Source organism: Corvus brachyrhynchos, unplaced genomic scaffold (assembly GCF_000691975.1).
Source record: "Corvus brachyrhynchos isolate BGI_N302 unplaced genomic scaffold, ASM69197v1 scaffold65, whole genome shotgun sequence".
Lineage (NCBI taxonomy): Eukaryota > Metazoa > Chordata > Aves > Passeriformes > Corvidae > Corvus > Corvus brachyrhynchos.
In genome coordinates, this window is record NW_008238365.1 from 2,546,173 (window position 1) to 2,573,495 (window position 27,323).

At 50.3% G+C, this 27,323-nt stretch overlaps 1 protein-coding gene across 1 annotated transcript in view; it reads right to left on the bottom strand.

The window, feature by feature from the left end:
- Positions 1 to 27,323, bottom strand: part of CSMD2 (CUB and Sushi multiple domains 2) — a 304,492-nt gene that overhangs the window by 143,722 nt on the left and 133,447 nt on the right. Inside the window, 6 exon segments of the mRNA XM_017736114.1 lie at positions 907 to 1,019; positions 4,522 to 4,625; positions 10,243 to 10,364; positions 12,983 to 13,107; positions 14,146 to 14,233; positions 20,662 to 20,739. Coding sequence (XP_017591603.1) covers positions 907 to 1,019; positions 4,522 to 4,625; positions 10,243 to 10,364; positions 12,983 to 13,107; positions 14,146 to 14,233; positions 20,662 to 20,739 — 630 coding nt within the window.

The following is a 27,323-nucleotide window of genomic DNA, read 5'->3' on the forward strand; positions in this document are numbered from 1 at the left end:
CACCCCAGTCTCCCTGCAATCCTGTACAAATCCAGCATGCCTGCAATCCTGTAAATAACTCAGCATCCCTGAAACCCTGTGGACTATCCCAGCATCCCTGAAATCCTGTAAAATATCCCAGACTCCGTGCAAACACCTCAACATCTTGGAATCCTGTAAAAAGCCCAGCATCAGGACCTGTTCCCCCCCAGGCTCCCTGCCCATGCTGTATTTGCTCCAGCTGGGTCTTCCAGGAGCTCAGGTCCCTCAGGCTCCTGGGATTTGCTCCCGGAGCTCCCTCAGCAGCAGCAGCAGCCCCAGGGCCAGGCCCTGGCACCCCCTGGAGCAGGGACAGCCACGGGAAACCCTTCAAAAACGACCGAGGGCTGATGTGCATCTGGGGCCTGGAGGATCCAGAGCTGAATGTTCCTGCTGGGCACTTCCAGCAGCTCCCAGGGACACTTCTCCCCTCACATTTTCCCTGTTTTTGCCAACACCTGTGACAACAGCAAACACAGCAGCTTAGGCCAGACTGGAGCACTCGCATCTTGCTGCATTCCGTGAGTTTCTTTGAAAAAAACCCCAGGATGAACTTTTATTTTATTCAAAACACTCCAGCCTAGTCCCAGTTTAAAGCATTTGACACCAGTGCTCTGCTGGAACCATGGATTCCCCCATCCCCTCCCTTCCCACAGGCAGTCAGCTGAGATTCCCAACTCTTTTCCAAGAAAACACGAAAAGGCAATGGGACAGTCCCCACCCAGCCAGCCTGGATGGGAAAGGAACCAGCAAAGCTCCTCTCAAGGAGAAAAAAACCTCCAGAGCTTCGATTTCTTTAGAGAAGCTCCTTCTTCTCCTGAATCACTGCACTCAGCTCGTCCCTGATCCTTTGGAAACGTGGGAATTGGGAAGAGGAGCCTGGATTACCTTCATAGGTGGCTTTGAAGCCCAGCAGGTTGCTGACACTGTCGGTCTGGAACAGGAGCCACATCTGGTGCTGGGTGCTGACGATGAGGTCGGGGACAGTGGTGCCCGTCAGGCTGCAAAAAACATCAACAGCAGCAGATCAACAGCCTTGAAGTGTCCTCAGACTCACCCATCCTCAAATAAAGGCCTCTGCAGGAGCAGAAAAATGCCAAACTAATTAAGAGTCATCCCAAAACAAAGAAAATTTACTGCAAAGTTCCTGGGGAAAGATTCCACTGTCCAAAAAACTGGGGGATTTTCAAGTCTGATGAAAATCCTCTCATGCCCTGCACTCTGCCCCCACAGTGAATCTTCTCCCACCACCCTTGCTGCAATCATTACAACTCACTGCCATTATTGCAAGAGATCATCCAGCAGCAAAAGGAATCGTTTCCCTGCTGGCTGAGGCAAAACATCAGCAAACAAATAAAGTCCCAGAACCCAAACTGCGCCCTGACCGACTGAATCCTCCCAACTGCCCTCGCAGCAGTTTCCAGTGCTACAAAAAATTGCTTCCCACCCATTCCCTGCTGCATTTCCGCCCTGAGAGAAGCTTCTGCAAGGATCTAAAAAACATAAAAGCACCTGGCAGACAAGGCACAAGCCCCAAATCTGCTGAACACCCTCTGAGCCCTTCAGAAGTGCCACTAATCCCGGCAGGATCAGCGCTCTGCCCTCCCCTCAGGATCCTCCCAGGAGGGCTGAGGAGATTTAGGGAGATGTCACAGATCCCTCCCTGTTAATGAGGCTCATTCAGCCTCTGGGATTAATCACCTCGGTGTGGTTCAACACAGCTTTAGAGCTTTATCCCCACCCACACGAGCATCTTTTCCACAGGCAGATGCCCACGTGGAGCTCAGCTCCCTCCCTTCCCTGCACTCCTGGAAAGGGAACAGCGTGGGCAGGACGATTATTCCAGGAGCAGGGCTGTTGTGTTGCCTGTGTTTAATGTTGTGATTATCCTGTTCCAGCTGAGGTATTATCTGCGAGAAATTTAGAAATTAAGTGCAAGTGGAGAGGGACAAGAGGGTTTTTTCTCTTTTCTGTGGTGTTTAAATACACCCAAATTCATCCCCGTGTTCAGCTCTGCGTTGTGCCTGGCCCCAGGTACAACAGCAGCACTTGAAAGGCTCCAACGTTAGAGGGACGTGGAATTGCTGGAGCAAGTCCAGAGCAGGGATGTGGAGTTGATAAAGGGACTGGATCCAGGCTGGGAGAGCTGGGAATGTTCAGCTGGAAATGCCAGCACCTGCCAGGATTGCAGGAGAGCTGGAGAGGGACTCTGCATCAGGAACTGGCGTGCCAGGACAAGGGGGAATGGCTTCAAGCTGGACAAGGGGAGAACTGGCTGGGATATTGGGAAGAAATTCCTCTCTGGGAGGGTGGGGAGGCCCTGGCACAGGGTGCCCAGAGAAGCTGTGGCTGCCCCTGCATCCCTGGAAGTGTCCAAAGCCAGGTTGGAGCAGCCTGGGACAGTGGAAGGCGTCCCTGCCCATGGAACGGGCGGAGCTTTATGAGCTTTAAGATCCTTTAAGATCCTTCTGCCCCAGCCCATTCCAGGATTGTGTGACAGCTCCAAGGGCTGTGTCACCTGCTGGCTGCAGGTGACATCAACTCCGCTCCCTGCCCAGTGCCAGCTCCTTCCCAGGACAGGTATCCCAGGGAAATGGGACCATCCAGAGACCTCTCCTCCCCATCCCTGAGATTTCACAGGCCCCAGGGACAGGGACACCTGCAGCAGCCACTGCTCAAGCTCTCCTGGAATCCAGAGTGTGTTTTTCCCTGGAATCAGAACCATCTCTCCCAATCTCAGCAAAGCTCTCCCAGCTCTGCCCCCGCCTTTGCTCTGTGATTTCTGCTCTGACCTGCAGCAGGAGTTTTATTGATCCCAGGGTGCTGAGAATGAAGCAATGATCTTGTTTTAGTGCCTGTTTTGCATCCCAGAGATGTTCAGGAGCATCATTGTTGATTCTCAAGTTATTTATTTAAGCAGCAGCCAGGCAGGAATGAGGAACATTCCAAGAGGAAAAACCTCCAGGAAAAGCTGCTTCAAAGCTCTCCACATCCTCTGCCACCCCACTTTTAACGAGCTGGGTGATTGATTTGGGTGCTTGTTACTTCAGGAAATCAAATCCTCTCTGCAAATCAGGCAGCTCAGCCTAACAATCTGCTCTGTTCCCATTTTCCAGCGGTGGGAATGAGCCTGGAAACAAATGGTCCTTCCCAGCTCCGTTTGGGATGGAATCTGCTGCTGTGCAACTCCACTCACTCCACAAGTGCATTCCTTGATTGGAAAGGCAGCAGGACTGAGCTCCTCAACAGCCAAGAAGTGAAGAGCAGGAAGAAAATTGGAATTGACAGGAGTTTCTGCATTTTGATTCCTCCAAAGTAACCACACTTTGCATCCAGATGTTATTCCTGATCTGGGAATCCAGCTGACAGTGGGCAGCAAACTCTGGGAAAAGTGATCCCTGGACTTTCAAGCACATTAATCACCACTGTGGTTTTCACAGCTCTCTCCCATTTCACTGCCTTCCAACTTATCCTCCCAGATTATAATCAAATAAATGTTCCTGCTGGGATTAGCACCAGCAGTTTACTGGGAAGCTTCTGGGAAAAGATTCCAGGCACTGCACCTTGCTCAGTCACAGACATTCCAAATCTGCATCAGCAAAGGGCTGAGGAGATAACAGAGAGTGGGAAAAAAACATGGAATGATTAAAATCCAATCAAAGGAAAATCTTCGTGAGTTTTAGGCAAACCAAAAGGGAAGGAATGGGAACTGATGGCAGGAATTTCTTCCAGGGATCTGCAGGTTTTGACCAAGCAGCTGTGAAGTGTCCTGGGACACTTTAATTACACTTGTGCAATAATCAGCCTTCACATTTCTGTGTGTTCCAGGCTGGGGTTCCTGACCAAGGCCCACCCCTGTCCATGTGCTGGGAAGGAACAAAACCTCAGGGAAACGGAGGTTTGGGAAAGACAAGGAAGTGCTGATATGGGAAAATGGAGTGGGAAGCTGCTTCACGTGGAAAAACAAGAGAAGAGGAAGAATAAAAAAATACAACAAATTTCTCCATCAGTTGCCAGAGCACAACAGCTTTGCTGGAGTGGTTCTGGAGAGGCCTGGAGGGAAAGCAGGACCATCTGTGAGTTCCCTGTGCTGAAGAACCCCCCAGAGAACATCAGATTTGCAAGCAGAGGATGCAAAAATCCCAAATCCCAGCCTGGAAGCAGCCTCGTTTCCCCAAATGCACCCTGGGTGTGAAATGCTGGGATGTCACTCCAAGATCTTGGATTTACACTCAAACTGATGGCAGCAGGAGACAGAGATCCAAACAGCTCCTGGTGTGTGCCTGCGTTGCTTTTCCTTCTGTATCCCAGCTTTTCTCAGCTCCCCGGAGAGCCTCAGCCTCTCCCTGAGGGGGAGGGAAACACAGAGGGCAGAACTTTCTGTCCCAGAAATGCCAAGCAGCCCAAAAACCACCGCAGAGGGACAGCAGGGGCAGATCCCAGCCCCGCAGCTGCACGTGGCCAGGCTTCCCCCAGGAGGATTTCCCGGGAATTGTTACTCACACATAAAGCACGGATTTCTGGTCTCCGACCTGGCCTCCGTCCCCCACTGTCAGGGTGTCGTAGCCTCTCTCCAGCTCGAACTCCTCGAAGCTGAGTTTGATCACCTGCCAAAGACGCGGCACAATTAACACAATTAGCACAATTAACACCAACCCCTGCCCTGCTCGTGGATCCCTTGCTCTGTCCAGGAGCTGCTTCCAAGGGCATCAAAATCTCCAGGACATCCCCCAAAGTGCCCAGCTTGGATTTTGCTGGGTGATTTGAATCACCTCTGCCTTATCTCTCCTTGCCCTGCTGACTTGGCTGATAACAATATCCGTGTGCTGGGATTCCAACGTGCCTTTTCCCACCCCTTCCCTCCCCAGAGCTGGAATTCTGGAGGTGGATTTGGATGTGCACACAGGCATGAAGTAAATGCAGAGTCTTTTGCTTTGTGGCTCAGGAAATTCTCCTGGTTCAGGGTCAGAGCAGGAGATAATTCACGGATTTATGTGAATTGCCTCCAGCTGTCTGCAAACACCATCCCCAGCATCATCACATCCTTGTTCCCTGGTTTTTCTCTCCTTCTCCACCCAGACTTTGGCCCCCACAGGATTTCTGCAGCCTCTCTGCATCATTCAGGAGCAGAATTCCCATGGAAGTTTGTGCTCCAAGGCTCTCAGCTGCTTTGGGAATCTCTGCTTTTCAAATGTGATTTAGGGGCAGAGTCCTTAACCCAGCCCGGGACAGGCTGAACAACCAGAAAAGGAAGAGATTAATTAAATTAAACAAGTGCTTCACACCCCCCATCAGCAGAAATCAGCAGAGTTTTTGTTTCTTGGACTCTTTACCTGACCAGCAAAAAAAAAAAGGCACAGAAACACTCAGATGCACGAGACCTTCATAAATACATTAAATTTCCTGACTATTAACAGATTCAATCACCAAATGTGGGTTGATCCCCATTTCAGCTGCTTCACACAACACAAAAATCATCAGAAGTCATGAAGGAGAAGGAACCAGGTGCGTGCTGAGGACCTCAGAGCCTCGGTGTCCCTCTCCACCTCAGTTTGGGGCAAGGAACCGAAGCCCAGGGAACCCAAAATCTTCCTCTGGTCACTTCTTGCCTTTGTAAGCAGCACCTCCTGCAAAACTTGAGCACGTGTGGATTCCCAGGGGGATAAAAACCCCAAAGTTCAACCCAAAAGTAAAAAAAAAAAGGTGTTTATACAGCTCAGGCTGAGCTGTCCTGTGTTTTCTCTTCTACAGATGAACACAACATTTTTCAAGGCACAGAAAAACAAATTTAGAGATTTTAGCCATTCTGAAAAGGGTTTTTTTCCCCGAAGGCCCAGGATGGTGAAACAGGGTGATCCTTTAGATGACTCTGGCCCTGTTAATTTGTGTCTAGTACCCAAACATTAACCTGTGCAGGCTGTCACCAAAGCATGAAACGCTGGAATAATGTAATTAATCCAGAGAACAGCGAGCTGCAGAGCTGCACACACCATTAGTTCAAGCAGCCACTCAAGGAAGCTGCATCCTGAGCAGTCTGACCCTAATTAAACAACTAATTACATCCCAGCACACTTGTGGCTCAAGAGTTGGGTGCTGAATATTGTGTTTATTTCCCCATTTTCCTGGGTTGTTTTTGTTTTTGCTCTGAAAGCTGGGAATAATTTACTGATTCATTAAACAGCCAGAGAGGCACCAGCACCCCCAAACTTGGAGCTGCTGAAGTGACAGGGAGCAATGAGCAAAGCCAGGGAAACGGGATGGGACTCGTGATTCCAAAGCTTTGTGCCACCAAAGTGATTGGAAGTGCAGTGACATCCCGAGGAGGAAAATCCACAAGAATTCCCTCCAGGAGAACAGCAGCTCGTGCAGTTCTGTCCTAAAGCACGTTCCTCATCTCCCCGCTCTCCAAGCTCCAGAATTTCCCCCTCCATTTGGAATAAATCATCCCCTAGAGGGGCCCTTCCTCCATCAGTGAGCTTGGGAAGGGCTTTTTTTGGCTCCAGGTGAGAATAACCCCAGGAGAAACCTCAACCAGCAACATCCATTCTGTCAAGAAAGGGCCAGAAATAGCTTTTATGCAAATTCCCCCAATTACCATATGCATTTCTCAGCTCCCCAGTGATTTATTTTTCCCATTGTGGTTGGAATTAATTCCCAGGGCACCAGGGACCAGCTAAAAAAAAATCAGAATATCCCCCAAATAGGTTTGATGTCCCCCCCTCTGCACAGGAAATAATCCCAACTTGTCAGTGAGGAGCCCTCGGCCCTGTGGATGCAGAATTCCCAGCAAACTTGGAGGGGATTATGGGGCTCAGTGGATCTCTGGGTTCTTTGCCAAAGACAGAGCAGAGGACTTGCAAATGAGTCCTAAATTCAGCTCCCTGCCTTCCCCACTGCTCCTATTAAAAGCTCCACGGAGCAGGACCTGATCCAAAGACCACTGGAGTCAATAAAAAGATTACAGCGACTTCAGCAGCTCCAGCTCAGGCACAAAACGCTCCTTATTCCCAAGTATTTCATTGGCATTGGGAGTAATTCATCCCCAGTCCTTCCCTGGAAAGGATGGGAAACGCTGGGATCATCCCTGAGGGACGTGCAGGGAGAGCTGTGGCCTTCCCAGAGGAGCTGCTGCTCTCCTCCCAACCCTCCCTGCTCCAGGAGAGCTTTTCCCCACCTGTAAATCAAACTTCCAGCATGAAACACCTAAAACCAAGAAACCCTTTGTAAACCGGCATTATTAATTAAATTAATGAGGTATTTATCATTTCAAAGGAAAAGGAATGGAATCTCTTCACACAAAGGCTGCTGATTTGCTCCAGATTTCAGTGCATGATGAGCAGCCCATGGAGCAGCACCTGCACTTCCTTGTGCTGTGGAATCTCTGATCCAAGCTGGGAAGTCTTGGAATGAATGGATTTGACCAATTTCAGTCCTCTTTATGATTTAGGAAAGGGTCAGGACTTGCAGGGAGAGCTGTGCCCTTCCCAAGGAGTTGGTGCTTTACTTCCCTGCTTCAGGAGAGCTTTTCCCTCCCTGTAAATGACACTGAAACCCAAAAAACCCTTTACAAACTGACACTATTAATTAAATTAATTAAACCATTTATCATTTCAAAGGAAAAGGAATGGAAGGAAGGCTGCTGATGTCACCAATCCAGATTTCAGTGTATGATGGGCAGCCCATGGAGCAGCACCTGCACTTCCTTGTGCTGTAGAATCTCTGATCCAAGCTGGGAAGTCTTGGAATGAATGGATTTGACCAATTCCAATCCCCTTTATGATTTAGGGAAGGGTCAGGACTTGTAGATTCTGTGTTTGTTATGACTCAGGCTTCAAAGCTGAGGGAGAAACCAAGCAGGGGAAGAGGAGAAACTTCCTCCAAGGAGAAGTTCCCGTGGAAAAATCACAGAGTTCTGCCCAGGAAGGTCAGAGGAGAAGCTTTTCCCATCACACTGCTGATGGAAAAGCAGGAAAACTTTGGGCACAAGACTGGCACGAAAGCAAAGGAACAGAGAGCTGAAGGCTAGACCTGAATATTCACCACAAAAGGGTCAGTGGAACACTGGGCCGGTGTATTTTCCTCGTGATTTCCATCTCCTCCTTCATAATTTGTAGCAGGAAACCCAAATGGAAGTGGTATCCTATGAAACACCCAGGAAATGTCTGCACCCAGCTCTCCAAGTGCTGTTTTATCCACACAAAAACTGGATGTTGGTGATTTTTGGAGACAAAGAGGTTCAAAAATAACGTAAAAGGATAAAACACCCCCCACAGCCCGAGCTGTGCTGAATTCCAGCCCCTGGATACCCAGGGAACACTCCAGTGTCCTCCCCTTCCCTGATGAATCCTGGGGCTCATCAACCACTAAACCCCTCCCAATAAAGCAGCACTGAAAGATCTCCTGGTTCCACACTCCATCTCCCAAAATCCGGGTCACTTCCAGGCTCCCGTGAAGCCAAAGCATGGATAATGACAGCCCTGAGCCACACCCTGCCTGGGAATGGGAATGGAGGGATGTTCCTCAGGAAATCGGGATCTGTGCTGGCTGAAGGCTCGGCCTGAGCTCAGCAGGGAGGGAGAACCCCACAGGCTCTTCCTCCATCCTGCCCCTGCTCTGGAGGGAAGGGAAAGGGTCCCATCAGAGCTGCCAGCACTTCCCAACAATTCCCAGCTACAAGCAGGAGATCCTGTGAGTCCGTGAGATTGCCTGCTTGCATCAGGGGCCTGCAGGAATGTCCAGAGGCAAGGGATCATCCCTGGGAGAGTAAATGGGAGCTCGGAGGCTCGGCAGGCTCGGGATTCCTCCAGAACGAACGGAATGATGTTTGCAGGGATCCAGACGCTCAAAGGAACAAAGCCTGTCACCTTCTGTCACCTCAGAAAGGGCCCTTTGAGCTACACAGCAGAGTAATTTCTGTTCTTCTGTGCCAGAGCTGCAGGAGAGACAAGGGCTGAGACTGGAAAAAGCTGTGAGGCACCAAACACTGCCCTCAACTCAATTCCCACTGCCAGGGGAAATGGACAGGGATTGATCTTTCCCAGGCCAGGGCAGCCACAACTCCTTCTCTCCCCACACACTGGAGTCACACCTGGTACAGACTTTCAATCCTTTAGGTATTTAAGGTGTATGTATATATATATATATATAAAAAGTATTTCAATTTGTAACAGTGCATAAATGTGAATAAATTTGTACCAGTGCATAAATAGCACGAGATAGACCCAAACCTCCCTCCTCTGACCCTGGGGGCTGAAATCCTGCTGGGCAAGGGCCAGCCACAGTCAAAAAACTGGGAATAATCAGCATTCCTGGCACAGCCTCCCTGCCCCAAGGAGCCCTGCCCCAAGAGCTGCTTTGCTGGGCTGCTCGAGCACCTCCCCACCCTCCACACGAGGTATCAAAGGGGCTTCGATTACAAATAATTACCCTCACTTTTAATTACAGCCCTTAACAAAGTGAGTGCTCAGCAGGGAGGGAAGGGCAGGGATTTAGAGACAGGTGGGAAACACAGAGAAGAGTCTGTTGGGGGAGAGAAGCAGAGCCTGAGGGGATGAACAAGGCTTTAATGTGAGGGTGGGGAGGGGCTGGGAAAGGTTTCCTGGAGAAGCTGTGGCTGCTCCCTCCTTGGAAGTGTCCAAGGCCAGACTGGAAGGGGCTTGGAGCAGCCTGGCATGGTGGAAGGTGTTTGGATGTGTCTGGAGGTGTCTGGAGGTGTCTGGAGGTGCTTGGATGTCTTTGGATGTCTGGCGGCCCTCCCCCCCTTCCCCACCACAGCCCAGCATCCAAACCCCTTCCAACTTCTGTTCCATAAAACACCAGGACAAAGAACCCCCTTTGCTCATCTCCTCCTTCCACGGCTCTGGGGAATCAACAATTCTCCTCAACAACGGCTCTGAACTGAAAGGGAGCGGGTTTGGATGGGATATTGGGGTGAAATTCCTCCTTGTGAGGCTGGGGAGGGCTGGGATGGAATTCCCAGAGCAGCTGTGGCTGCCCCTGGATCCCTGGCAGTGTCCCAGGCCTGGCTGAAGCAGCCTGGCCTAGTGGAAGACATCCTTACCCACAGCACAAGATGAGCTTCGAGCTCCCTCCCAACCCAAACCCGCCTGGAATCCCATGAAACACGAGCCTGGAATTCCACGGAACACCACAAACTCGTCCTCCCTGGATCTGCAGAGCTTCCCACCACCAGCCTGGGCACAAAGGGCTGTTCTGAGGACCCACCTTGGCGGGGTTGAGGGCGGTGATGACCCACACGCAGTAGGCGTTGTTGTCGTACTGCACGGGGTAGTTGGGGGACGTGATGACGCCGCTGGGCCCGCGCAGGTACGTGTCACACATCCTGGCTGGGGACACAAACGGGGCACACTCAGCACCGGGGGACCCCCTTCCAGCGGGGAGGGAGAAGGGGTGAGCTCGGTATGGAAGTGGGAGAAGGCAAAAATGAAAACAATCGTTGTTTGCGCGGCCTAAACGGCTCCTTTTTTGCATCCGCGGCACAAAAATGAAGGATTTCTCCGTGAGGAGTGGGGCCATCAAACAGTGATCCCATCAAACACTGATCCCATCAAACCCTGATCCCATCAGTGATCCCATCAAACCCTGATCCCATCAGTGATCCCATCAAACCCTGATCCCATCAGTGATCCCATCAAACCCTGATCCCATCAAACCCTGATCCCATCAGTGATCCCGTCAAACCCTGATCCCATCAAACCCTGTTCCCATCAAATCCTGATCCCATCAAACCCTGTTCCCATCAAATCCTGATCCCATCAAACCCTGCTCCCATCTCCCCTCAGACCAACAACCAACCCCCCTCTACTGCTCACGCTGATTTATTTCCTTCCCTCACTCCTTTTTTCCTCACAAAAATCCTTCCCCATCCAGGACAGAGGGAGACCAGGAATGACACAATTCCTTCCTGATGTCCCCAAAAAGCCCCATTCCCTTTCCTCCTGCACATCAAACCCCCAAAACGCTGCATGGAGAGGATTTATTAGGTCATTATTAAGAATTTATCAGCTGGTTTCCTTCTGTGGGCTCAGAACCAAGGTGGCAACTCAGCTCTGCATCTTCAAAACATCTCAGGTAAAGGAAAAGTGGGAAAAAGTGCTTAAGCAGGGAAAATTTTGCCTGTGGAATGCCTTTGATGTAATATTTAGCTGAAATATTCCACAAAAGGAATGTGGGGAAAAACATCCTGGTTCTGGAAATGTTCTCTGCTGCTGTGGTGGAGCCCTGAAATTAATTTATTTTTGAAATTTAGTAATTTATTTCAATTTATAATTTAATTTAGGAGATGGATTTGCACATACATGTGGAATCTGCAAGGGTTTTTGTTTTTTTTCCTGTAAAACATGGAAAAATCATCTCCTGGCTGCACAGGGAACATTGGGAATGGCTGGGAAGCAGCTCAGGAAGGAGCTGAGGTCACTTATCCAGGATCCTAAACCACTCCTGCCTCATACTAGAGCTCCCACAGTGTAAAAAAGAGGGTAAATCCCATTTTTCCCATTTTTCAAGTGGGACTAAGTGACTCTGCCAGGATCCAGTGGGAATCTGCTGTAGATGGGGAAGCTGCAGAACTTTCCCCCAAAGTTTGCTCAATGGGATTAAGGAATTATCACAGCCCAAGAGGTCAAAATCTGAGACTGACTCTGGAATTTGAGAGAAACCCAATGAAAAAATGGAACAAACTGGCGGGGGGAAAAATGTGGCAGAAAGCTGAAATAAATTGAACTTCTTAAAAAGAAGAAAAAACCCAAAAACATGAGAGTCAGCAGCTAAAAAAATTAAGTTGGTTCACAGAAACAGAATAATGCAGGCAAATCCTTTCTTATCTCTTGCAGGAGGACACCATAAATTGCCTTTATAGTGTCACATATTTATGCCAAATATCCTCTTACACTGATTCAATTTATTCCAGGCTTGTTTCAAGAATTAGATGGGATTCCAAGGCCCTGAAAAAATCTGCAGATGAAATTAAAGAAAGAAAGAACTGGGGGGAAAAAAAAACCCTATTTATGACTTTAAGAGCTTTAAAGGGATTCAATTAAAAATATTACAAGTTGTTCTTTATTAGCATTACAAATATCACAATGTGACATTTCAGAGAGGGAATGAAAACAAAATGGCCAAGGGCAAAATGGGCATTAATGTTTATTCCATGGAAAAAAAACCCTCCATTCCCTGATGGCTCATGGCACAGGATGAGGCTCCCGGGGGAGCACAGCCCAAAATTCCCACATTTCCAGTTAAAAATCTCTCTCCATCTCAGCTTTTCCAGGTTTTAGTCCAGTTTCCTCTTACAGGATAAGGAGGAGAGGGGAGAAAATACTTGGAATAGGGAGAGGGATCTTGCTCCATTTTACATCCCTGCACAAAAGGAATGTTCAGGAGAGAGGGAAGGGGGGGGATTTAGGGACAGCTGGGAAATTCGTGGAAGAGTCTGTGGGGGGAGAAGGGGGTGCAGAAACAGGGACTGAGGGGCTGAACAAGGCTTTAAGGTGAGGGTGGGGAGGCCCTGGAAAAGGTTTCCCAGAGAAATCATGGATGCCCCATCCCTGGAAGTGTCCAAGGCCAGCCTGGGATTGTGGAAGGAACAAGATTTTCCTTAAGGTCCCTCCCAAGCCAAACCACTCTGGAATTCTCTGACCTTGCCAAGGGATGACCTGAGGGAGGGATGGGTGAGAAAAGGGACATGAAGGAGCTGGGAATTCCCACAAATCCCAAAATCCAGCCAAGCTGAGCCCCCTCAGGCTGCCCCATCCCTGGGAGTGTCCCAGGCCAAGCTGGAGCAACCTGGGATAGTGGAAGGAACAGGATGGTCCTTAAGGTCCCTCCCAACCCAAACCACTCTGGAATTCTGTGACCTGAGGGCAGGATGGGTGATGGAAAAGGGATGTGAAGGAGCTGGGAGTTGCCACAAATCCCAAAATTCAGCCAGGCTGAGCCCCCTCACCTCTGCAGACGGGCCGGTGGTCGCTCCAGGCCACGATGATGTCGCTGACTCTCTTGCAGGTGATGCTCTTGGAGCCCTGCAGGTCGTAGCCCTCGTTGCAGGAGAACTGGATGCTGGAGCCCAGCCTGGAGAGGGGACAGAGGGGACATCAGCCTTGTCCTGCCTCGTGCATCCCAGGATTTGGGGCCAGAGCCGTGCCCTGGCCCTGCAGGCAGCAGTGGGAAGGGAGGAGGGACTGGCTCTGCCTCCCCCTCTGCCTCCCCCTGTGTCCAAATCCCAGTTTTTAGTGACATTCCAGGAGGAATTTCATCCACAGCCCCAGCAGACGACACGCTCAGCATTCTCATAAAGTGAAAAAAAATCTCCTTTATCAGCTGAGAGTTCTGTTCTTTATTCTGTGGTTTGGATTCAGAGCCTTTGCTGCTGCAGCTGCTTTGTTCACTGAGGCAACACAATCCAGTTTGCAGCGGCTGGGAATTCATCCCGTGGCATTTAGGGACTGTTGGGAATTCCCTTCCCTCCGCCCTCCCCCCTTTGCTGGATTTGAGGGGAATTTGACAGACTGGGGTTCAACTGAGGGACACTTTCCATGAGCAAAACAGCCCTGGCCAGCAAAATGAGATGAAATATCGATTCCCCACAGCCACCAGCAGGCTGGGGCATCCCAGCACTGTGCAAGGGAAAACTGGGAACTGGAAAGGGATAACAGCACTGTCTGAAACTCCATAAACCCCAATTATCTGGCCCCACATGGACTCAGTGCCAAGGAACCTCAGTCCCCTCAAATACTCTGAGGGCAGGGCCGTGCTGGGGCTTGAGCTAATTTGAAAAGCGATTTTTTATTTTGCTGTTTCAGTTTTCCTGCATTTAAGCAGGGCAGGGATGAGAGCAGACAGGGATTCTACAGCCTGGATTGGGAAAGGATGCAATGGGAAAGGATAAAATGGATTGGGAAAGGATAAAAATACTCCGAGAGATCTTTAGAGACCCTCAGTGGGGCAGCACACACGTGAAGGGTTTTCCACACGCGTTCCCCAAATCTGGGCAGGATTTTGGGAGGGGCAGAGGGTGACTGCAGACAGAGCCCCCCACGCCAGGAGCACACCCAGGGACAGCCAGGAGCTCTGCAGCATGCACAGAACACGCACGGAAAAGGTTCTTACCTAAAATCGTTGCCTATCCTTTTGCCTCTCTCGGGAATCCCAGGGTCTGGACACAAATTATGTCCCTGGGACACACCAACCTGAGTTACTACAAAGCAAAAAACAGCACATACAGAGACAGAATAGCAAAGGAAACATTCTTTCAGCAGCTGTCTTGGTGGATGTGGCGAGAAAAATGGCAACTGGTAGCTCGAAAACCTCGATGTGTTCCTTTTTGCTCCGGAAAAACAACGGCTTTGGAAAGAAATATCCCGCTCAGTTTATGCACCCGAGTGTTTTCTAGGAAATGCCAGCTAGGGACACAGCTTTCCCTCCGTTCCACTACAGAAATACCTCTGGAAAGAGTTGGTTTTTTGGTTTTGTATTTCATTCTGCTGAAGGACACCAATTACAGAGCCCATTTCCTGTGATTAAAACGCCACCTGCACCTCTCCAAGGTGACCTCGTACCCCTCCAAGCCCAGCCCAGTGTGCCAGGCAAAGAAAACAACTCCATGAAAAGGCAGGTGGGTGATCCCAGGGGGAAAAACCAAGCACAGAACGAGAGGGAGAAAGGAGAGGGGAATGCGAGTCGAGGGTTTTAAAGTGAAGTCATTTAGTTGGAACATGGAAAATTTTATGAAGCAACCTCGATGCCAACAAACATGAAATCCATGGAGCGGTGACCAGCGCTGGACAAACCTCCCAGCTCCATCCTCAGCCTCCCCATTTCCAGCCCTCTCCAACCTGCCCAAGGCGCAAAGGAGCGTTCAGGGTGGGGAAACCTGGGGGGGTTCCACAGCCCTGGCACAATCCTGCTTTCCAATCGGAATTCCAGCACGGTAATATGGGACAAAGGGGTGATTTTGCCACGGGAATTCAGTTTTCTCTGCACCCAAAACACCACCACTGTGTTTCTCGGCCGTGACGCTGAAGCACTGAGACAACCCCATTCCCGCTCCACCTCTGCCTGCTGCCGGATTGCAGGGAAAAAAATCCCAGCACTCATTCCAAACACTGTGCCCCCAAGGCCACTGCCAGGAGGAGGGTGGCACCGAGGTGACACCAGCTCCTGGGGAAGCACAGCCCAAAATTCCCACGTTTCCAGTTAAAAATCTCTCTCCATCTCAGCTTTTCCAGGTTTTATTCCAGTCTTTCCTCTTACAGGATAAGGAAGAGAGGGGAGAAAATACTCGGAATAGGGAGAGGGATGATCTTGCTCCATTTTACATCCCTGTACAAAAGGAATGTTCAGGTGTGCAGGAGGGAGCACGGAAGCGCTGGCGTGGGAAGGGCAGGCACGGGGAGAATCCACCCACACTGGACACACATAAAGCCAAGACCATGCAATATTTGGGAATTATCCACTGGGGAATCCCCAGTGCATCCCCAACTGCAGCTGGGAGATGGGCGTGTTCCCACAAGGAGGGAAGGATTGATGGTTCCCAACTTTTGCCCATCCCAAAAATATCCCAGCTTCTCCTCAGCATTAACCCCTCTCTGATGCCCTTTAAGCCCTTTTTAGGAATTCCCTTTCTAAGGCCCTTTTTTTCCTCCCTTCCCGCCGTGCTGGAGCAGGGATGAGGCTGGGACTGTCCCCACACATGGCTCTGTTTTCCCACATGATGCTTTGGTGCTCTGAGCTCTCCTCCGTGTGTGAGGGCCCAGAGATGACAGAGACATGGATTCATGGAAAACAGCCTCCCAGGGGATTGTATTCCCACTTTTCCATGCCCCTAACCCCTCGTTAAGCTCACTCAGGTGGGGAGGCAGCAGCACCCAAGCAGCACCCGGCATCCCTCGATTTTTTGTAGCTCCAAAGCTTTGCTGCCACCTCTCACAGGCCCAGAGAATTCCAAATGCATCCCCGAGTGTGAAGGAAGGGAGCCCATGGAGGCAAATCCCAGCTTCTGACAGGAAAAGCTTGGCTGAACGAAGTCCCCAGGTGCCACCATCCTCTCTGGGGTTCCTTCCCTGTCCCCCTACACACACAGAGGTGACGCCTGTGCTCAGGCGGCTCCCAACGAACGAAAATTCACCTCAGGGTGAGGGACACAAAGGGGTTTTATGTCCCAAGGCCATGAGGGAGTGAAGGAAAAGTGCTCCAACTCCTCTTCTTACCCCTAGAACTTGTCCAGAGTGAAACCTCCCTGATCAGACACACCTGTGAAGTGCCCACCCCCAGCTTCCAGGGCTGCATCCCAACACCTGTGAGCTCTTCCTTGGATAAAAAATCACATTTCCACAGCAAATTCCTCCTCCCATGGTCAAAACCCCCCCCCAGACCACCCCTTTTGTGCCCCCCAGAGTGGGCCACTGCTGTCACACCCAGTGATTATTTCCCATATCGGATAAAAACAAAGCCTGGGATTCAAAACTTTGGGAAAAAACAAGGCCCCGGATTCCCAGGAAAACACAGCCCCTGGAGGAGAGTTTGTCAGTCCTGCTGCTGAGGCCTAACCCCAGTTCATCCCTCGTTAGCTGGAGATTCATTAACACCTAAAACCACCTGTAGATGAAGCAGAGAACAGGGCAGATGAAGCTGAGCAAGGGGGGAGAGGGAAGATATCTCCATATCCTGGGAGTTGGGGAATTTCCCTTTTAAGGAGAGTGAAAGAAAAGGAGGAGATGGATCAGATGCTCATTTACAGCAACTTCTGTTCTCTGCCTTTTGTTCTGAGCACACATGCACACAAATGCAGCCAGCCCAAAGGTTCTAAACCGGATTTGTCATGCTGAGAACTCGCTGTCAGCGCCGTGTTCACCTTCCCAAAGCTTTATCCGTGCTGTGCCATTCCCAAATGAACCCTTCAAGGTTACTGGAAAAACAACAAATCCCAGAAAATTGGGATGAACTGCTCCCTTTCTGTATTAGAAGCTCAGGAATTCTCTCCCCCAACCATGGGATTGGTTTTCCATCTCGTCATTCTCCTGATTTTTTTCCATTTCTTTCTCCAGGTGCATTCAGTGACAGCCAGTTCCGATGGCTCCGTTTGCCACTGCAATTTGCTGCTAAAATCCTCTTTAGTCCTAGCTCTCTTAATAAAAAAAGTTCACTGAAGGATTCCCAAGGGACAATTTCTCACCAAACTGTGGAACTACAAAACAAAACAGCACCTAAAAAGCTTTGACAAAGCCCCAACGTTTCTCAGCATGAGAGATACACTGAAAGGAGGGGATCCTTTCTCCTGGCAGGAGGGCTGGGAAGGACAGGAATTAGTTGGTTTGAAGGGTTAATCTGTGTGGTCACACCAGGGCTGGGAGTTATTCCATGCAAACTTCTGGGCAAGGTTACAAAAATCAAAAATCCTGAGAGCAGGGAGCTGATTTTGGGGTGCAGGGCTCACCCCAACCAGGTCTTGCTGCATTTCCAACCCCCACAGATCCTTGAGCACCCAAACCCCAGGGATTAAGTGATTCCAGAACCTCAGTGACACTGACCCAGACATGAAACACTCCCAGGTTTAGCAACACCACACGCAAAAAGGTCCTGACCCTGGGAAAGACCAATTCCAGCTGCAAACGTTCCACCTGGAGAATTCCAAACCTCAATTTCCCACCTTGTGCTGCCCCAGAACAGCTCCGAAGATGCAGGTCCACAACCCCTCCCAGAACTCCAGAACTCACCAACCATTCCCAGGGTGTCCCACCCAACCCAAGCAAAGCTTCTCCCCCAGCCCAAGGTGGCTCCTGTGTCCCTCACCCGGGGCTGTCCCAGCACCACGGACACTCTCACACCTCCCCCCATCCACAAACTCCCACACACTTGGCTGAGACCTAAAAACTGCTCAACCCCCCCCAAAATGACTTTGCAAAGCAGATTTTGACCGAGCTGGACACGCACAGAATTTCCACTCCTTCATCCAAGCCCTTCCAGTAACCCCATGGGGCCTCTCCACGTGGGCCTCACCCAAACACCACAAAAGCCACTTTGATGCTGCTTTGTAAAACCCAAACACCACAATTTTCCCACTGTGGGACCTGGAATATCCCCATTTACACTCTGCATTCAGCGGCAGAAACAGCCTCCAAAACAAGACCTAAAATTTAAAACTATTTCTTCTACCTGCATTATTTTTCTCTCTGTATTATTTTCCCTCCAGAAGTGATTCAAGCAAGACTTCCCAATAATTTTACTGATGGTGAGCAGTACAAGGCACTTAATTAGGAATTCAAGCGAGCACATTCCACTAAAACTGAGCACAACCAGCACCACCCCCCAAAATTCCGTATCTTTATGTGGTTTTTTTTTTCCCCTGCAATAACACAAGCAGCTGTTACATCACTGCATTTTGCCTCCACTCAGACACACGGAACACACAGGGTTTAATCTCACCAACCAAGCCCAAACCCAAAAACCTCTGCAAGACCTGCAGGATTTAAACCTGGATTCTTCCAGGGAGGAGGATTTTAGGCCAGGTTTTAGCACGTGGAAAGAAAACATTGCTGGTGGGAATAACTGAAAATAAATCAGGGACTTGAAGGTCTTTTCCAACCTTAATGACTTTAGGATTTCATGGCTCAGCTTGAAGTGCTACCAAGAGACACAAGAATTCCTGAACTTCTGGTATTTGAGCCAGAGCCAAGTGGAAATTGCTCTGGGATGGGAAATTCCTTTAAGCAGCCTGTCCCACCTGTGTAATTATCTGGGATGCAGACTCAGCTCATGGAAGTTTGGGAGCACGAGGGGCACGGCCAACCCTGCAAATTCAACAGGGAACAGAGCAGATAAAGCCGTGCAAAAAGCCCCAATTTTCCTGGCGCCATCTCCTCGGGAATCAGCACTTCTGCAGCTGGAAATTCCCTGTGGGAGCACAAGGCTGCCTGAGATAGGGATAATCAGGGCTGAAAATCCGGACCTCACGGAGAGCAGGGCACGGGGAAGGAGCTGGAGACTCGGGGGGCAGGGGGGTGACAAGGACCACGCTGGGAATGGGCAGGAATGGGGCCACCATCACCATTCCCATTATTCCAGCCTGAGCTGCCAGCAGCAGGACGAGACTGGAGCTGCCAAGGTGCTGAACTGGCAGCTCTGAGCTGCTGCCCCTGGGGAGAGGATAAACCAGGCAGAGGGAACGAATTCCTACGTTTTCCTCCTCGGAAATGCAGCAGGGCTGGGACAGGGCAGCACCTGCTGGCAAGGGAAGTGCAGGTGCTGTGTCCTCCTCAGCCTCAGCGCAATAAAAATGGGTAAAACTGCTCCAAAGGCCATTCCCAGGAAGGAGAAATGGGAATTCTGTGTATTGTTAATGCCACAATACTTCATTAAACCGATGACTTCAAGCCAGGCCAGCATTCATCGCTCCCTCCCCCACATTCCCCAAAATCCAGGACACCCCACTCCGAACACATCCCTCTGTCTCCACGCCAAGCCAGGGGTGTTTTCCAACCAAATTTCCCACTCAGTTAAGTGCACTGGGATGTTCATCCCAAGTAATTTCTTCCTGGCAGGGAATGCATCACCCAGCCAGGAACGGGACTCAGAGTTTTCCTTTAAAACAGAATCAATTTTCCCTGGACACGCCCCCAATGTTTTCTGCTCTGGAGATTTTGGGGCTGTTTTTTACCTTGTTGAGCCTTGCTCCCAAAAATCCAGAGCTTCTAAACATTCTCCTGGGAGCTGGGAGGGAGCCCCTCACTCCAGACAGACACTGAGCCACGATTCAGATCCAGACCATTCATTTTTCTGGATTTGGTATCCAAAATCCACCAGAATGAAACATCCAAACCACTCCTCTCTGATGGGGGTAATGGGCTGTGCAAGGAAATGAGCAATTCCAGCCTCTCCCCTAAAACCCATTTGGAAAAATGCTACATCCTGCTCCCACGTGAATCCTTAGTATAAAATATTATAAAATATAAAATATTAACTCCAAGGCAGATTCCCTCCTGTTTTATTTTAGAGTCACCACAAGAGCCCAAGAGTCAGGGACAGAAACCACAGGTTTTGCTCCTGATTTGGGAAGCACCTGATGGGAAGATGGAAGATTTCCCACCTACCAGAGGGAGGCACAGCAGTGACAGGGGACGCTCTGCCCCTGACACACCAACCACCAACCACAACCACTGAAGCCGAAAAAGCAGCACTCTAAACCCAGAACTGGGACTTTTCTGCAGGGAAAAGGGAATAAAACTCAAGTAGAAAAAGGAAGACGCTGCTACTGCCTCGGAAAAGTTTTTCTTTGGTGTTGTTCCTTACCCCTGCTCCTCATTTACAGTGATAACATCAACCCCATTCCCAAAATTCTTTATTTTCCCCACTAAAAGGAGCCCAAAGCCACAACCCCCAGGCTGTCCTGGAGCACAGAACCAACCAAATCCACACACTCCAAGCCCCTCATCCCCCTTCCAGGAGTTAGTAAATGCTTGTGAACAGAGCACCAGGAGGAGGAAGTGATGCAGAAATGCAGGGGGAAGAGAGGGAAAAGCACCCGAACTTGTAAGAGTGGCAGAGTTTTAGAGATTACTGGCAAGTCCGATGGAATGTTCCAGGAGATTGTTATCGAAAAGACAGCAAAGGAAGAGCCAAAAAACTTACACACAGATGTCTTCTGGTTGTTGTCCTTGCTGGGCATGAGCTTCACCCCTCTGGACTTCAGCTCCATCTGCTTCTTGACTGCAGGGATTGGAAACAAAGGAGAGATGAGGAAAAGGTTTAGCTGAGCTCCAGGGATTTTGAAGTTTTCATTTTAAAGAGAAAACGAAGCTGAAGTTGCGCATCACCCACATCCTGCATCCTTCCAACTTAGCCTGACTCTCCCCCCCGCCAAAGCAGGAGGGATTTATTTTCCATGTTAGGGCTTTGGAGAGGTTTAATCTGAGCATAAAAATGGGGTCCAAGCCCCCTCATCCCTCTGTAACACTAAAAATGGGAGACAGGAAAAAGGGAAGCTCTAAAAAACTTCCGGGATGCTGAGAGGAAAATGCTGAGGTGGTCTCCCCCCTGGTTTTCCTGCTGCAGGAATTTATTCCATGAATCCATTATGGAATATCCAGAGCCTTTCCAGGGGAGCACTCACATCCTAAAAACTGCACACATGGTCTGAATAAACAGCAGACTCCAAAAAGCAGGAAAATTGCAAGCAAAACAAAATCAAACCCAGATTATTGGCAAAGGGAAACACATCCATCTGGAGCCCCACATCCAAGTGTGACCATTCACTCTCTCCCTGCTGCAAACCTCCACCAGAAGAGGAGAAAAACCAGGAAAAGGAACAAGAATGCCATCCATCTCCAAGAGCCCCATCCTTTCCCAACAGGCAGCTCCCCACGCCAGGGAGCAGCAATTTGTTTTCCTGATGTGGATTTGGCTGCTGCAGCCCAGGCTCCCTCCAGCCCCGAGGGTTTGACACAAACCCCACCTGGCAGAACCATCTGGAAGCAGCACAAACACCTGGAATTGGGATAATCCAGCCTTCCCTGGCAGGAATTGGGATAACCCAGCCTCGACTGGCAGGAATTGGGATAACCCGGCCTTCCCTAGCAGGAATTGGGATAATCCAGCCTTGACTGGCAGGAACTGGGATAATCCAGCTTTTCCTGGCAGGAACTGGGATAGCAGGGCCTTCCCTGTCAGGAATTGGGATAACCCGGCCTTGACGGGCAGGAACTGGGATAATCCAGCTTTTCCTGGCAGGAACTGGGATAGCAGGGCCTTCCCTGTCAGGAATTGGGATAACCCGGCCTTGACGGGCAGGAACTGGGATAATCCAGCTTTTCCTGGCAGGAACTGGGATAGCAGGGCCTTCCCTGTCAGGAATTGGGATAACCCGGCCTTGACGGGCAGGAACTGGGATAATCCAGCTTTTCCTGGCAGGAACTGGGATAGCAGGGCCTTCCCTGTCAGGAATTGGGATAACCCGGCCTTGACGGGCAGGAACTGGGATAATCCAGCTTTTCCTGGCAGGAACTGGGATAGCAGGGCCTTCCCTGTCAGGAATTGGGATAACCCGGCCTTGACGGGCAGGAACTGGGATAATCCAGCTTTTCCTGGCAGGAATGGGGATAGCAGGGCCTTCCCTGGCAGGAATTGGGATAATCCAGTTTTTCCTGGCAGGAATTGGGATAAGAGGGCCTTCCCTGGCAGGAATTGGGATAGCAGGGCCTTCCCTGTCAGGAATTGGGATAATCCAGCTTTTCCTGGCAGGAACTGGGATAATCCAGCCTTCCCTGGCAGGAACTGGGATAGCAGGGCCTTCCCTGGCAGGCTGGAGCTGATGTGGTTGAAGGGAGAACCCCCCGCAGCGAGCTCCCTGTGCCGAGGGTTTGACACAAACCCCACCTGGCAGAACCATCTGGAAGCAGCACAAACACCTGGAATTGGGATAATCCAGCCTTCCCTGGCAGGAACTGGGATAGCAGGGCCTTCCCTGGCAGGAATTGGGATAGCAGGGCCTTCCCTGTCAGGAATTGGGATAATCCAGCTTTTCCTGGCAGGAACTGGGATAATCCAGCCTTCCCTGGCAGGAACTGGGATAGCAGGGCCTTCCCTGGCAGGCTGGAGCTGATGTGGTTGAAGAGCAGCCTCCCAGCAGAGAGCTCCGTGTCCAAACCACTTTGTGGGAGCCTCTTCCTGACGAGCCAGCCCTTATCCGTGGAGAAACCCAGCTGGGCTCCCACTTCAAACCCTTTCTCCCCGTGTTCTTCATCTTGTCAGCCTTTCATCCCTAAACGAGCCCATTCCTAAGACAAAGCTGTCAAGAAGAATTACCCATGTAACTAACGAGGGGGTTTTTAATCGTGCGCGCTTCTTTTTTGGGCTTAAAAAAAGCCCGTTTGGAACAGCTGCTGCAGGAGCCTCAGCCAGGGGGAGGCTCCTTGAAGCTCACCTGAGGTGGTGCTTTGAGGGAGATGCTGGGTGCAGCTCTTCACTCATCATCTGCTCCCAGCTTTTGGCTTTCTCTTTAAACAAAGCAGCAATAACTTCAATCTGAGGGCTGCATTAGCTGACAAATATTCATGAGGGAAAGCTGCTGCTGCTCCTCAGCAGCTTCAATTTGTTCAGGGGAGCTGCCTTTTTTCATTAATTGAAGAAGGGAAAACTAATTAACAGCAGGCTGCTGTCAAAGCAAATCGAACTCGTGTTTCTTTTTACTCCAAATCCACCTGCAAGTGCAGCAGGAGGAAAAGAAAGCAGCAGGTTTTGGGATGCCCCGAAGATCCACGTGGATGGGAATCACAGGATATTTCCAGCCTGATCTCAAGGATTTTAATAAATGTGTTATCAGTGGATCAAAGAAAGGACGTGGGGCTACCAAAACTCACATTTTAGGGGTAAAAACCTGTTTCTGCCTCAACTAAAATAGTGACAGACCATCCTGCAGTGATTCTCCAGCTTCTTCCGAGCAAACACAGGGATAACCCCCCCAATCCCAGCCAACATTCCCTACCAGGCAATAAAACCCAGTCAATTCCAAGTTTCCAAGGCTGGATTTGGGCTATGGCAGGGTGTGGACTGGGACTGTGCAGTCTCTGAGTCGCTGCTCTGGGGTTGTGCTTTGGGGCACGATCAGTGACGGAGCAGCTTTATAAAATAATCCCATTTTTGTATTCCCACTGCACATCCCGTTATCCGCTCCCCAGGGAATGTTTCCACTCTCCACACACACACAAAAGCTCAGCTCAGCTGATTTGTGCACGATACAGGGAATTTAGAGGCCGAGCAAAGCTTCCCAAGCATTGGTGAACCCCCCCAGGGCTGATGGTGGCACCGTGGATGGGATGAGACATCCTTGGAAAGGTCAACTTTTCCCATCAGGACACAGCAGCCTGCACGGATTTCCCCAGTGCTGAACATCCCAAATCCAGGAGAAGGCAATGGAAGGTGGCAGGGGGTGGAACAAGATGGGCTTTAAAATCCCTTCCAATCCAAACCATTCCAGGATTCTCTGGCATGGGGAATTCATAATTTAGATACACCCGGGCCTGGAAATTTTTCAGGGACACATTTCTAACCAAGGTTCTCCCAGAGCCATCCCTGCCAGATCCCATCCAACAAACACCCTACTCCAACCCTGTCCCTGATGGAAAACCAATCCCAAAATCCAGAGGCTGAGCTGCATCCCCAGGAAGCATCTCCTCCCTAATTGCATCGTGTCCCTTTCCAGGATAATTGATAAACAGGGATCACTGCATCCTCTGCTCCTCATCCTTCATTCTGGAGCCGTAATGATGGGAGTCAGGCCTTACAAACGACTCCATTTAGATCAGCAGCAGGCACAATAAAGCACCACTTGTTTCTGGTTTGGTTTGGTTTTTTTTAATTAAATAAATCAGAACAATTCTCCCACTCCCTGCCCTCAAAAATCCGGTATTTGAAAATCTACTTTGTTTGGCAATTGGAATGTGGAGCAGTACTACAAAGGACTGTGTCAGGATAATTGGATGAACACAAACTCCTGTTTTCTGGAGGGTTTTGCTGCTCACACACATCCAGCAGATCTAATGGAATACTCAGCATCCTGTCAGATTTGAGAGATGACATTACAGAGCTCTGCCAGCGCGGCAGGCAGGCCGGGCTGCTCCTTTCCAACCACTCCATGTTGCTCTAAATGAGAATTTAAGCAGACATTTATTTATTTTTAATTTGGAAAACAGCATTTCAGCAGCAACAACCAAAAAAATCTATTCCGTGAAGCTCTGTTCTCCTTGCTGGGGGAATTGCTGTTAAATCCAGCTCCTGCCTGGATCCTCCTCCCGCTGGGATGATTCAGCAGCTCCAGGGATGCAGCAGGATGCTCACAGCGGTTCTGGTTCTTGGGGGTGAAGAGAAACCCCCTCGAATACAACTCTTTGGGAAAATCCCTCTTTTGGCAGCCTTAGCAGCGGATCTTTGGGAATCAGAGCCTGCACAAGCACCAGAGTTGCCCAGGAGACTGCACAGGGTTCATGGCAGGAGCTAAAAATCCCTTTGCAGCCCAAGGGGGTGACCCAGGATGAGGAGTGGGAGATCCAGGATAAAGGGTGGGAGATCCAGAATGAGGAGGGGGAAGATCCAGGATGAGGAGTGGGAGATCCAGGATGAGGAGTGGGAGATCAGGATGAAGACAGGAAGATCCAGGATAAAGAGTGGAAGATCCAAGATGAAGAGTGGAAGATCGAAAATGAGGAGGGGAACATGCAGGATGAGGAGGGGGAGATCCAAGATGAAGAGGGGAGATCCAAGAGGAGGAGGGAAAGATCCCAGACGAGAAATGGAAGATCCAAGATGAGAGGGGGAACATCCAGGATGAGGAGGGGAAGATCTGTCCAAACTGAAGCCTATCCATGGACAGATCTGTAAATCCAAGCCAGCTGACGGGGCTGGGAGCACCCTGGGATAGTGGAAGGTGCCCATGGCACGGGGGTGGAACTGGACGCGATTTAAGGCCCCTGCCAACCTAAACCATTCCAAGATTCCACGACACCCTCAAAAAGCCATTTGTGTGTCTCACACGTGCCACAGAGAGCTCCCCAGCCCCTCCCTGGCGGAGCCAGCTCTGCTGGGATCTGTCCTGTGCCAGGGCTGGAGCTCATCCCATTTATCTTCCTGCCGGAGGGAAGGGAAGCGGCCGGGGCGGGGAGATCGATAAAAGCTGCAATTATGTGCTGGTAACAATCAGCTCCAGAGCAATTAGGGAGCCAAGTTCTGCCATAAAACATGTGCAGAGAGGGGCAGCAGAGCCAGGGCAGCATTCCCATCTCTCCAGCATCTCTGCAGTTCCAGCCCTGCCCTTCCAGCCCCTCTGACCGGGAAGGACAGGGGACATCTGAAGTGCTGCCACCTCGCCTGACTAGAACACTTCTGTAGTATTTTCTTCCACCTGCAGGCACCTTTTTGAAGAGCCAGGATGGGAAGAAAACAATAAAAAAAAAAATCCTATGCACAGATTTCTCAGAGCCCCTTTGATTTCCTTGCACAGGGAATGGGGAAAAAGCATCTGCAAAGATCAAGATTCACCTTAACGAAAGGGGAAAGGGAAGGGGGAAATATTTAACTCTCCCAGGAAGGGAACGAATTTGCTGTATTCAACAACAACAACAAAAAAAAAAACCCTTTCCACAGCCTGATTGCATCTAACCTGGCTTTTACATTCCTGAAGTGATTTCCAAATGAGGGCACGGATTAGGGAACAGGCAGCGAAGGTGTTCCGCAAAACTCGGGATCAATTGAAACGAGCTGCAAGGGAAATTGTTTTCTTATAGATTATCAGCAAAGCCAGGCCCCGTCCCAGAGGACACAGGGGGTTCATTAATGATGTACAGACACGTCTTTGGGAAACAGACAACAAATTAGAGCCGCCCTAAAGCCTCCCCTCCTTCTCCTGGCCGATGCTGATCCGGCTCTCCTGATGAAAAATGCATTTCAGCTGCTGTGCTTCCCGTGGAATGACACGGCCTGTTTTGTAGGCATTTATCTCCAGTGAAATATTTATGTCCAGGCCAGGTTGCTGGAAGGGTTACAGGAAGGTTTTTAAAGTATCAGCATCTCCTGTCCTACAGATCCCGCTGCCTGCAGACACCTCCCCTTCATCCCAGGGAGCTTTTATTGCTTGGCTGCTTGTTCTGCTTTGTTTTTTAAGCACTGAAAGATAGAAAAAAGCTGCCAAGCTCCACAAAAACCAGCAGGAAAAACGAGGGCAGGTCCCCTCTGGCAGCTGGGCCGAGATCCTGCCTCGATTCCAGCTCAGGAACGGGGAGTTCAGTTCATTTTCACACACTCCATGCCCAGTTCATTCCCTCTGCCAGCACCGCTTCTGCGGCGTGCACGAGAGGAGAACCCCGGACATTTATCTAATCAAGGGGAATTAGAACACTCCTCTTGACTTTCCCATTGAGGGAGAAAGGCTGGCTCAGACAGGTGCTTCGGAGAAAGCAGCGCTCCTGCCAGCCAGGGAAAAGGCACCCCAAGGGAAGCTGCCCTTTCCAGGTGTTTGTGCTGCACAGCAACAACAAAAGGGTTTGGTTTTTTCCCTTGTAATAAAGTCATTTACGGGGTCAAGGAAAGCAGGAAAGTTGAATAATGATGTGGTTCGTGTGCTGAGGCCGTGACAGCACTGCTGAGAACAACCAGGGAGCATCCAAATGGGGCAGCTTTGTGGATTTGTCCAAGGAAAATCCTTTCCCTTTCCCCTGACTCCTCTCCAGAGCTGTGGAACTTCTTCCCAGCAAAAGGAAAAAACCTGCTGAGCTCCACGGAGCCCAGCCTTGGGAGGGGACTGC